The following is a 12,905-nucleotide window of genomic DNA, read 5'->3' on the forward strand; positions in this document are numbered from 1 at the left end:
GCTGCAGAATCCCCAAATGATTGGCAGTCAGGAAAAGGGGGTGGATCAGGAGGAAAGGACAAGACTTCTGGGGAAGTCTGGATTTGGTCCACGGGCCTGAAGTTCTGCATCCCTGTTCTGGCCCAACCTTAGACAAACCAGAAAAGGAGGAGGGGCAGGTTGTAGTCTCCATAGGGCAGATTCCTCTACTCACATCTTACTCAGGATGGGCAAAATTTTATCAAGGGAGAATCTTCCTTTGCGCTGCAGCCAGCGGCATGGTTCTCCTCTCATCCATCATAGTTACCACAAATTATGCAACACCTTGGATGTATCCAACTCTTTGCCTGGGGAGTAATCATGCCTAGTTCCTGATCACTGTGCCTTAATCTAATAACACGGCGCTCGGTTTTGATGTGACTCAATTAAGTCATACAATTTCAATCTCTACTTGAGTATGTGACTAGAAAGATTGCTTGCTTTGGCCTCTGCACCCATTCAACTGGAGATGCAAATCTTGAGGCCTGTTTCTACACGGGGTGCGAAAAGCACACAGTTTCACAGGACACTGGGGCAAACTGTCTCTCAAGCTTTGCTACTGGGCAGCCTGCCAACACAGTACTACTCAATGCGAGTAAGATTTGGGGTGCTCTTCTTCCCACAACCAGTTCTGCCCTATGGTATTTGAGATGGCTCCCAATCAAGGGAAGGAGGAAGCAAAAGAACTGTAGCCAAGGAATTGCCCAAACATGCATGTGCCACTTCTTGTTAACTTGAAAGGACAGGAACACCAATGCTACATCCTTCACCCACGAACTTTCACTCTTTGCCTCCTTAGAAATTGGTCTCAATACCGGCATGAGTTCTTTAGCTCCAGGCGTCTATGAAATAGTAGTGACCATGGCCCTTTCTACACCGAAGGATTATCCCAGGAAAACAGAGGGATCATCCCTGCCTGCTTCTGGGATCCCCTGTGTGTCATTTGCATGCACAGGGATGATCCTGGGACGATCCGGGGAGAAAAGGCAGTTGTAGAAATGGCCCATGTATGACTGCAGTAACTTTGAGTGCCAGCCAGGCCACTGACACTAACCCTGTGCTGTGCATGCATGAGCATGACTATGCTGAGGAGGAGTCAAAACAGATTTTGGCTATTTCAGACTTAAGAATTTCAGGCTTGGTAAATCACAGTTTATCAGCTTGAAAATCCTCTTCCCCTCCTTGCATGCCTGGTTTCTGTGCTGATATGCCTGGTTTCATATACTGGGATTAAGCCACAGTTTCCCAATTCAGAAATTGATTTAAACAAGCATGGAAGCCATAGGGAGGAAGTGAGGGCAAAGACGGAATATCTATTAATTTTTGTGAACCGCCCAGAGAGCTTCGGCTATTGGGCGGTATAAAAATGTAATAAATAAATAAATAAATAAATAAATAAATAAGGACTCAGTTTGTTCCTGGGCAGATAAGCCATGTTTATTGGCCTGTGATTGTTGGATCTGAACCAGGCCTGTCTCCAACAACTCTGTTGGAACTGAGAACAACATACATTTAAAGGTAATCTGTCTTTGTATCTGGATTTCAATATTTAACAAAAATGCTATACGCCAACCACCACCACTAGCAAATGCTATGCAACCATGCCATACCGGGATCGTCTGAATTCATTCTTTATCAGGGAGGTTTATTGTTGCCTGACTCCTATCCTCTCCTGAGATTTATCCTGGGCTTGAGGGGGTGGGGGGATGCTACTTCCTCTGTCACAATTGTCTACTGCACCAGATAGAAATGGGATAAATATGTTCATTTCTTCATTAATGTTTTGTCTGTCACCATGTGCACAGCATGAGGAAACAAAATAGAATAAAAATATTGCTTGCAGACAAAAAGCAAGGTGGAAAAGCTCTATATTTTCACTCCCTGCCAGACACAAATGTGCTAATGATTCCTGGAATCAGTGTATGTTTGCAAATCCCCCAGTGCAAAACAGTTCATTTGTTATAGAGAATTCCAAGTGAGTCTGGAGCCAGCTTTGTGTGCAGAATTCCTCCAGAGACATGTCATTTCTCTATCTCTGAGAGGTTTAGCTATCTACCATTCTTATTTATGCTGAGCAGGACAAATTATGTCCAAAATATATTCTGATCCTTTTGTATACAAATCAAAATAACATCTGTGTAGATCTCCATTTCCAGATCCTTCTATATACAAACTATGTTTAATCTCCCTAGTCAGCTATTGAAACCTGTATGCTTGATGTTCTTCTATGCAATAGATGCCCCTGTTTTGCCGACAAGAATAGCATATTGCCACCACATACATGCCATCTCTCTCCCCCTCTGCCTGTTTACTCCTGATATCTCTCACCTTCTGTGCAATCTGGCATTAAATAAATAACTAAATAAAAAGACACATAATTTTTTGGCCCTTTCTCTTTCAATTTAGTAGCCGTTTCCTGTCTGCCACATCATGCTTTGTTTTTGTCTTGTTTGTCAGTTTGCATTAATGGTCTGCTCACATTTGCAATATAATGAGTTTACTCTCCCTGAGAGTAAAAATACAACAATAATAATACATTTGCTGCCCTTACAATACATAACAATTTGCTGCTTTTTTGTAATTCATAAATCAGCTTCCTGAGATGGCTGCCTCTCTCTTCCTAACGGTAAGGCCAGCCCTGTACCTTGTGTTTTGGAACTATTTTTGAGGATTCTCTATGTAACGGAAACGTATGGGCTGTATTGTAGGGCGCAGTATCTAGAGCACTATATACAGCATAGTCAACCTCCCCCTGTGAATGCCACCCACTCCATTTCACATTACTCGTGAAATCAAGTTCAACCTGATACCTCAAATTATAACAATGATGGAATTCATCATTATCATCATCATCATTATTTTAAAGCCCATGTCATCATGGGCACTAGTAGTCCTGCTCCTTCCCTACTTTTTTGCCTTTCAGTCCCTCACCATGGTTGGCTCATGAATAATACAAATGTGGCTCATGCATAGTGAGTCTCCCTTCTGAAATGTGCATGTGGTGTGGCCCCGCCCTCTCTCTCTCATGCACCCTGATTGGCCTCTTCCTTCCCCTTCTATCTCCCTGCCGGTGGCAACAGCCTAACCGTGCAATTGCATCTGGAGCTCACCTTCATGCCACACAGCCCATAGCTAGACCTAAGGTTTATCCCTGGATCGTCCAGGGATCAAACCTGTTCATCTAGGTGATACACAGGGGATCCAGTGCTCAGGCAGGGATGATCCCAGGATAAACCTTAGGTCTAGCTGTGGCCACAGAGTACCCAAACAGCACTGTCCGTTCATCCAGCTGGCAGAGGGGCTGCCCTGGCTGTTTGATGCAGAGGAAATTAATTGCTATTAAAGTCAAAAGTTTGAGCTTTTTTGAACTTTCAAAATTTTCTGCATATCTATACTGCTCAAGTTTCAGTTTAAAATATAAATGAGAAAAATCAGTCTGGTAGATCTTGAGTAATAAGTCTTACACTACAGTATTCTCATATAATGTTGTTGTTGTCGTCATCATTTTATAGCCCTCAAGGGGCTTCCGTGCATTCAATGGGCACTGCTAATACAAAGAAATATAACATGGTAAAATTTGCTCATGCTAGTGCTCAAATAAACCAACTTCCTAAGGAAATCAGCTGCTGATGTGAATTTAGAATATTTGTGATTTAACTGCAATTATTTTCAGTGTGTGAGAATTGGCCAAATGTTTGCAAGGCATTTGGTAGTATAATGCCTTGCTTTATAAAAGACTGTGTCTGTAACATATAAAAGAAATTATGTAATAAATAAGTTCTTATTTGCCAGGAGAATATATTGATCCTCTTGGTCACTGTCAGTTCTGTGATCCTTCCTGTTCTAAGTGCACAGGACCTACCGCAAAGGACTGCATAGGCTGTGCATTCACAAGGTAAGTAATTGTTATTAATTAGTTGTATCTTTCCCCCTAGAGCTTGCAACATGAAGTACAAGTACCACTGAATATGTGTTAAAGCAATTACATTATCGCTTTACTATTTATCAAAGTCTGTAATGATCCAGTCAGTCTACATTCTAACAAAATGCCTATTTAGTCATTAGTTGGATTGAAGCATTCAGAATTTGGTTGTTTCCAAAATTATGGGAATTTTCTAGGGAGACACATAGCCCAAGGCGATTTTATTTTGGCTCCCTTCGTGTGATTGATCTGAGTATTTTTCATTGTAATGTTCAGGCTATTTGCATACAAGTTTAATCACCCTAACTTTGTACGTTACCTACAGTTAAAACTACACCTGAGTTCTTACCCCTTTCTCATTCGACCTATAGCTATATTTCCCTTTCTCCTTATCCTCTGTGGCTAATACATATTCTTTGCTTTAAGAGTTCTAGAAAATCTAACAAGAAATGATGAGAAGCAAAAGAAATGGAAATATAACCAATTCTATTTCATATAGGAATAAGACAAAAGGATAATAATAATGAGAAGAAAGTGTTCGGAAGCATGCCATTTTTTAGTTTATTGGAAACAGACCCTCTTCCATCTCAGAATATCTCAGATCCTCTGGTTCTTTATGGCCTTTAAATGGCTGGGACAAAGCAAGTAATGAACGGCACTTAGATAATGCAGGCTGACAGAATGCAGAAATGACTTCTTACCATAAGATTCTCTTTTTATTCTACAAAGTATGAAAGAAGTCTTCTGGGTTTGTGAAAAATTCCTTTACGAGAAATCTACATAAAGCAACATCTTCTTCTGTTGTGTTAAATCTGCTATCAAGATATTCCTCTCTTTTTAAAATAATAGTTGCAAAGCTGTTATCTCTTATTGTTGTTTTTTACTTCCACCCCTCCATTTCCTCTTTTAAAATTTTATTTTATTTCACATGTAGCCACTCTCAGTTTAAAGAAGAAAAATATCTTCTTCTCTGGCATATTGATTATATAGATCTTCTCTCTCTCTCATGTATTTCTCCTCATTTCGGCTAAATCACCATTGCACAAGCAATGGTGGGGTACTTGCTTGTTCAACAGGATTGGGGGCATAAGAAAATCTGTGGGTGTAAGCACCCCCATTGGATTCTGTCCCTTATGTTTAATTAATGGAGGCACTCTAGACAACACTACAACAACTCAGGATATCCTAATTTCCATCACAATATTTGTAAGTCAGCCCACCATTTGTTAACCAGTGACTACCATTACATAAAAATATAGTTCTTCTAGCTCAATTTGTATTTTTGGGGTGGGGGAAGCATCCAGACTCTACTCAATATCTCTAACTTGTCTCAATTTTATATTTACAATGCACACATGCACACTTTCAGGGACAACAAAAAGCAAGAGGCACAGCAAAGTACAATTAATAGGCTAGGGCACTGGTCTTCAACTGGACCAGCTCCGAGACCCACCTAGGACTCCCAACCTGCAATATGGGACACGTGCCCAACATTTCTCCATGCCTATCGTGGGGGTAACTGATTTGCTACAACCCATCTGAATTGATCTCATGACCCACTTTTGGGTCACAACCCACTGGTTGAAGACTACTCAGCTAGGGAATCTCTTTCCAAGTAGAATTAATCATGATTAGTTACTCCAGCCTGTCACTTGAAATAGCAGGCTAAAACACCTGCTTATAAGTCAAACGTTTCACGATTAAACACTTAGGGTGGCCACTTGTGCATCATCATAGTGGGAAGACTAAGGCCAGGTGAACTGTATGCCAGCTCAATCTGCTATCTAGATGCCAATTGTTGATGGGCAACTTTAAGGTCCATAATAGCCCTTCTTATAGTTCTTTATCTTTAATCTGGACTTCAACTGGACATCCCATCAAAAAGAGGACACCTTCAAATAGAGGACTGTTCTCTTCGCTCTTCAAAAAGAGGATGTCCTCTGTAAAGTAGGGCAAATGGGCAGCTTTACACTTCAGTTTGCTACTTGAAATGGACAGCAGAATTACCTCCTCAAAAGTAGACCTATCATAAGCAGGCAGTCTAGTCTGCTGTTTCAAGTCATGGGGAAAGCTTGTGATCATTTGACAAGGAGCATTTCTTTAAAAAACAACAACCCAGCTTTGTTTTTTTTAATAAGCTACTTACTCCCATAACAAAACTTAAAATCGGGGCCCTTAGGACAGGTGTAGTCTATGTCATGTGTTTCCAGTGTATCCTAGAAAAAACAGTTAGAATATACAGGGATGAATTAATTATCAATTATCCTTTGAATTTTGCACTTCTCTGAATTTTGCAACAGAATTCTCCAGTTAAAAATGGAAAGTGCATCAGTGGAAAGTGCATACATAAATGAATATATTCATGAAAATGATATCGAAATGTATTAAGAAACATTGGTTACAAACATTTATATCAGACAGAACTGCAAATAAAAATGTATCTTTTAGAAGAAATGCAAACAAAAATACATGGAAATCTTCGTGCAAACTTTGAAACAAAATTTCAAAATTTGTTATGAACTAAACTTAAGATTGGAAAAAAACAGAAACTGAGAAAACCCCAAATTGTCAGATTCATCCATTCCTATAGCCTAACATAATCAAGTATCAGATAGTTGAAACCAAGTTCAGCATCAGAATTATGGATCTAAGTAGAACAGTATTTCTTTTATGAATCATGTCAAGAGTAAAACATGCAACTCTCATCCGAAGCTTGAAAGGAGCAAGTAAAGAGCTGGCTTATATGGGATACTCCAAAGACCTGGAAAGGACCCAGGAAATATAATAAATTAGCATTGCCGTAATGGAGCTCTGGTCCCTGCCTTTAGGTATTTTACAAGATCATGGCATAGAAAAACCACACGTATGTGTATATCCATCACTGGTCAAAATGCATCAGCTCATCTTTAAATCAGTTCATCTGGAATACAAAAATCACATTATATTTATAATGTAATGTATTTCCTCCTTTTCCCACCTTAATGTTGAGTGAAATGATTAAACACAAGAAAATCGAAATAGGGGCCAAACACTTGGATGACACATTGGCTGCATTCGGACAACACGATAGTCAACAATGGGGTAATAATCAACTCGACAGTTGCTTATCTAGTGGGCACTCCCCACACAAAATGTGATAATAATCAACCGTGGTATGAATTAGGATCACCATTGAGCTGACTATTAGTCCACACTGAGTTGACTCACTCATCCCCTACCTTCTCTCCCCTCTTCAGTCCTCCCACTAGTATCCCATCAGCCATTGCTGCCTAAAATATATCCTGCCAGCTGGACTAGAGCAGCAGTCACTGCTTTGACCGCTCTTGCCTTGTGACTCTGTTGCTGATGAAATAACCAACGGTGGCCGAGGAAATAATCAATGGTGCCCTCCACACAACATGATAACAAACAGTGGTTCAAATAGCCAACTCTGCACAGCATTAGTTATTTGTGCTGTTTATCTTGGCCAAATAACCAACCATTGGTTAAAAAAAACCTCCCACCACACAACATGATAACCCACAGTGGGTTAAATAACCATTTAAACCCCCATTGCTTATTGTGTTGTCTGAACTCAATCGTTCACTTGCATCCTCCTGACAATTTAAACAGATTTCTGCAGAAATTGATTTACTATTCAGCTGCCCGCCACCAAAAAGCCATCGTAAAAAGTACCCATTGTTGATTCATTATTTTAAAAAGTAAGCGCTCAAATTTCTCAAGGTTGTAGTGAATTGCCAAAGAATCTTGCAGCAAAAGCATAGGGTTTTTTTACAGGTAAGTTCTGTGAAAAATTGATTCTTCACTTATTTTAGTAGCACTGTGCCAAATTGGTCTACCCATTTATTTTCAAGCATTGGTTGGAGAGAGTGGCGAAAAGAAATTGTATCCAAAAATTGTAGGAACGGGAGAGAATGTCAGAGAAATTTCTCAGTGCGCAGGGCTTCAATGCCTACATCACTATACTGGGGGGGCACTCCTTATTTTATAACTTTTGTCTTGTTCTGTGGTTTGCAGCCTCCCCAGCTGCTTGTGCTTCCTGGAAAACCTCCTAGAGGACTTATTATTATTATTATCACGATCTCCTCCCTTGGGGCTTTCCAGTGCTGCTGCTTGCTGAGATCCTGAAAGCTGAGTGAGGCATTTATGGTTGGGTTTTGTTGTTGTTTACAGTCCTTTTAACAACAAGCAGAAGCAGAACTACAACTACAACTAGCTTTCACACTCTTACTCCACTTTCTTCTGGTAATTCAGGCACTGAAGCCCTGCACAACGAGAAATTCTCAAAATACCTGTGAAAGAGGCAGAAAAGCAACTGCCACTTTTGCAGAGTAATGAAGATGCTACAAAAGGGCTGGTGCGGTTTCAGTCCATCACCCATTTTTAGTAGGATCTTGGAACACTTCAGTGGTTGAGGCAGAGAGACAGGTAGGCATGGGATCAATGACGCTTGTGAAAATCCCGCTCCAGGTGGCAAGATAACGTGGAAGTTCAAAGCTTAATGAGCCATATTCTTTAACTGTGTTATAAACACAGTCCACGTAGAAAGGAGAACAAAGTGCAAAGTATATAAGGAATATAACTGACTATGGAAGCAGCTCTCAGAGTTTGTTTGAACTTGTTTTCAAAAAGGAAGCTATTCCTCTGTTACTTGATTCTAGTGTTATACTTCCCCCTTTTCTTTTGTAATAGATTTTTGGATGATGGACTCTGTGTTATTCAGTGCCCTAAAGGGACATTTGAATTTAGAAATCAGTGTCATCCATGCCATCAGACCTGTATGGAATGCAGTGGAAATGAATCTAACGAATGCACCGCTTGTGGCAAAGGTAAGCCCGTACTCCTTTTACCATTTCCCTTCTCGTAATTTTACCTCAAAGCACAAAGTGGATAGAGCAGGAAATGTCATGAATTTGTTGCAAAAGTAGGAATTCAATTTTATTTTATATTGCATTTCTTTTTTTACAACTGAGGTTTTCTTGGTTCCATTCTCCCAATATCCCAGTACAATACTGAATTCTAAGTATCTATACCTACAAAATGTTTATGAATTAGCCAATGGGTTGAGAGAATAATAAGCTCGCTCGTTCACTCTCCCACCATTCCAGAGTCTTGGCCAATGACAGCAACAACTCTGGAAGGTCTTTTTGCCGTTGGTCAAGAGTAGAGTAAGAATTTCAATTCAGTTCAGTTTTGATAAGGGGTTACCAAAATGTTATATTCTACAGGAGGAGGTTGATTTCAGTTTGTTTGTTTTTTAAAACAACAACAACAACGTAAATGTGGAAGAAGCAGTAACTGCCAGATTCGTCTATCCAGGCCAGTCCTCAGCTATGAAAAATCTGTATTTGAATCTCTGTGTATTCAGCTGTATTAGTGCTGAATTAGGGTTGGCACCTCTTCAGTCTGAAAGGCTCCTCATTTTTAACAGCTATATGGCAAGCAGATAGAACATGGTCCTGTCCCTATTGAAGTTGGTGGGTGCAGATGGGTGAGAATGTAGCTGCAGTTCATTTTGTATAAGGATTTACCAAAAAAATTGAATGAAAAATTGAATGAAAATAAGAAAGTGAAATTGAGAGATTCACCCATCCCTAGTCAGTACCAGTGAGGGGACAGAGCTACTGGGTTTTTTCCAGTCCTCCAGAAGAAGTTAGGCAAAGGGGGAATGAGGTCCTGGCTATTCACCCAGTTGTGCTTTTCTCAATGGTAGCCACTCTTCTGGCCAAACTTGTTTTCAGCTAGGAAGAAAACAAGGTGGCTGAACTCAAGATTGCTTCCTGAATTGACTTGGAAATCTCTAAACCAAGTTCCATTACATTCACAATTTTAGGTTAAACAATGAATAATAAAAACAGCAAAACATTCCATGATCTTTCCTTCAATGCCACCGTCTTGACACTATATTATTCACTATGATATTTGCTTTTTTAAAAATGCTTACTTAAAAACTGCCAGCCAGAAGACAAGCCTGGAGGGGTAGATGTAATTCTATATACTTATGGATGCATCTAATTATCATGTCTAACCCACATGAACTGGCCAGCTCAAATTGTCCTAAATTCAACTAGCTCAACAGGAGTTCTGAACAAGATGATATAGCCAGACAGTGCACAGAGAACAAGGCTTTATATCCTGGGTTTCTTGTAGCAGTGCCTTCAAGAAACTTCTCTTTCTCTTTTAATGCATGTCCTTACGATTCCCCTCCATTAAGTTAATTACTCACTTCAAGCTTTCTGAGAAAATAATGGACTTTGGAATGAGTTACTAAGAGAAAATGACTCAGTTATTGTTAATGGGAAACCATTTCCTTCTAAGCAGATATGTAAATGTAAGAGAAGGGTAGCAGTGGCCTCAGATCTTGATTAGTTCTTCTGCTCTTTGGTGGCTGAGCCATATAAGCTCCAGTTAATTGGCTTCCCAGATGTCTAAGGAGATCTGCATCTCCTGCATACACAGACCACTTTGTGCACGTAGAGCTGTCTCCTCCATTGAAATTAACAGGGAAGCCAACGCAGTCCACAAATCTCTGTATGTGCACTGGATCTTCTATACTCTCAAGGAATAATCAGAGCAGAGCAAAGACTGCTGGCTCCAGGCTTTTGGTAATAATTGGAAAGGACACCTTAAGTGTGTGTGTGTGTGGGCTCTCTGCGAGTCCACCTTCTCACTGAAATTTTCACAAGCTGCTCCTCATCCTCTTTCTCATCACTTGCTTTCTTGACAGGCAGAGAGCCAGTGAGTATGTAGGCATAGGTAGATAGGTAGGGGCATCTATTGCTCCTCCTTCTCACCACCACTGTTCTTTAGGCCAGAGGGAAAGGCAGGTGAACAAGCAGATTGCAATGGTGAAGAGGAGGGGCAACTCCAAGGTGCTCATCTCAGTGGGCCCCTGCTAGGGTATGGGGCCTTGACTGGTGCCCAACCATGCCTGCCTTGACCCTGAGAGCAAACACCTGTGATGTATGCCTTATGTCAGGTGCCCAATCAATTCTCTAGCTACTAGCAAGTGCTTCATAGTGGGTAAAGAACTCTTTCCTGTCATGGATACAATTAAGATGCTCTCCAAAATATTCCTTATTCGGGGGGCCCCACACACACACATTTGGTGCTGCTGCACCATTAACAGCCATTTCACAAAGGAAAAATCAGTTAATTTCCACACAGATTCTACTCCAAATCAATTTCCCTTCATTTGTCATCCCCAAGTTAACTTGTTACTCAGATCTCCTCAAACAACTTTCTAAGTGACTGAGCCCCAGATTTGCCCAAGTAATTTCCTTCCTGCTCAAACCAGTTAGGCCACACAGGTGAGCTCTCTTTCTCTCCCCTTCAGTCATACACCTCCATTGACACAGCCTTTGGGGCAAGTGACTGAGGCTGGAGGCCTCAGGTTCCCAGACTTGGGTGAACAGTGATTCGACAATAAGCGGCTGGTCAATCAACAGCCTGACCCTGACCCCTGAAGTTGGGCCAGCCTCATCCATTCACCATATTCTGATGGTGTCTACAAAGCAAAACTGTCCCCTCAGTGCTTGAAAAGAAACCATAGAGCCAGGAAGAATCCCATTTACACTCCTGTCCTCAACCACTTCATGGATGTGAGCACCATAGCCTTAGATTGCAGCAGCCATTTGAGAACTAAAAAGAAATACTGTCTGCATTGATTTTTATTGTTTTGGTGGGGTTGCCCACAAGTTGAACATGGCCCCATCCTATCTATTAAGTTATGTATAGCACAATTCTACACTTGTTTACACAGCAGTAATTCCCACTGAGTTCAATAGTACTGGGGCTGCATGCAACCCTTGGCAACTCCCTGTGTTGCCTCCGAAGCTGGCAGGACCCAATCCATGTTTATCCACAACCCAGCTGATTAGGCTGGACTGCAGTGGGCGGGGGGGAGGTAGTGCGATTTCCTGGCATCAGGGATCATGGTTTTCTTATTGCTAGTAGTAGCAGAGACACACCAACCGTGGGAGCAATCACTGTGTGTTTTATGTATCTGCACAATGATCCCTAGATCTCAGTATGCAGGGAGGGGAGGTGTGTCTGTGTCTGTGGGAGGGAGGGAGTGCGTGTGCGTGCGTGCGTGTGCGTGTGTGTGTGTGTGTGTGTGTGTGTATACACGCACAAGTGCAGTCCCCCAGCTGCCCAGCCAACACTAGATAAAGCCTATGGGGCCAAAAAGGTTGTGCATCCCTGCTATAGTAAATGCATTTAGATTGCGGCTTTCATGTGGAACAGTGTTTGGGAGCTCTTCTTTCAGCCACACGCAATGCTTAGGGTTCAGTTCTTCTGTAAGCCGGTATGGGTCCTGCGCCTTTACCCATTTTCCTAACAGAAGTTTTGTTTTGTTTAATCTTGCTTTCTGTCTTACAGATAAAAAAGGCAACATGTTTTTCCTATACCTGGGAGAGTGCGTTGAGAGTTGCCCTCTGGGCCACTACCCTTCAGAGGACAACAATACTTGCATGCCCTGTTTCGCACACTGTGAAGTGTGCCTTGATCAAGCCAGGTGTGAGAGATGCTTCCAAGGGTACTACGTGGCTGATCAGAGCTGCCAAAAGCACAATTGTAGAAAAGGTAAAGCTTCTGACAACAAAATTTCCACACACTCATGGCAAAATGTTCAGTAAGTTATTCTTGACTTCAGTGAATCAAAGCACACTTACAACAATAAAAAAGCAGGCTGCCAATTCCCAATACAGAATCCCTCTTTTCCCCCTCTGTAACTAATTGCAAGTGACTAACAGCACGAGCCAGTCCATATCTACTCAGAAGTAAGTCCAATTGAGTATACCCATGTAACCGGGTATAGGACTGCAGCCTTAAGACAGATTTATCTGTACATCTACACAAGCACTAGGGTGAAACACATGGAGCACTTAATCCAGGGTTAGGCAATTTGAGGCAAACCAGTTGGTCCAGATTGCCAAAGTTTTCCCTCAAGGAAAGGTTGTCC

At 41.4% G+C, this 12,905-nt stretch overlaps 1 protein-coding gene across 1 annotated transcript in view; it reads left to right on the forward strand.

The window, feature by feature from the left end:
• The window catches only part of PCSK5 (proprotein convertase subtilisin/kexin type 5), a 271,693-nt gene that overhangs the window by 209,538 nt on the left and 49,250 nt on the right, over window positions 1-12,905 (forward strand). The window contains exons 21-23 of the mRNA XM_063129354.1: window positions 3,811-3,913; window positions 8,633-8,769; window positions 12,323-12,526. Of these exons, the coding sequence (XP_062985424.1) occupies window positions 3,811-3,913; window positions 8,633-8,769; window positions 12,323-12,526 (444 nt within the window). The remainder of the gene's footprint in view (window positions 1-3,810; window positions 3,914-8,632; window positions 8,770-12,322; window positions 12,527-12,905) is intronic.

Source organism: Elgaria multicarinata, chromosome 6 (genome assembly GCF_023053635.1).
Source record: "Elgaria multicarinata webbii isolate HBS135686 ecotype San Diego chromosome 6, rElgMul1.1.pri, whole genome shotgun sequence".
NCBI classification, from domain to species: domain Eukaryota; kingdom Metazoa; phylum Chordata; class Lepidosauria; order Squamata; family Anguidae; genus Elgaria; species Elgaria multicarinata.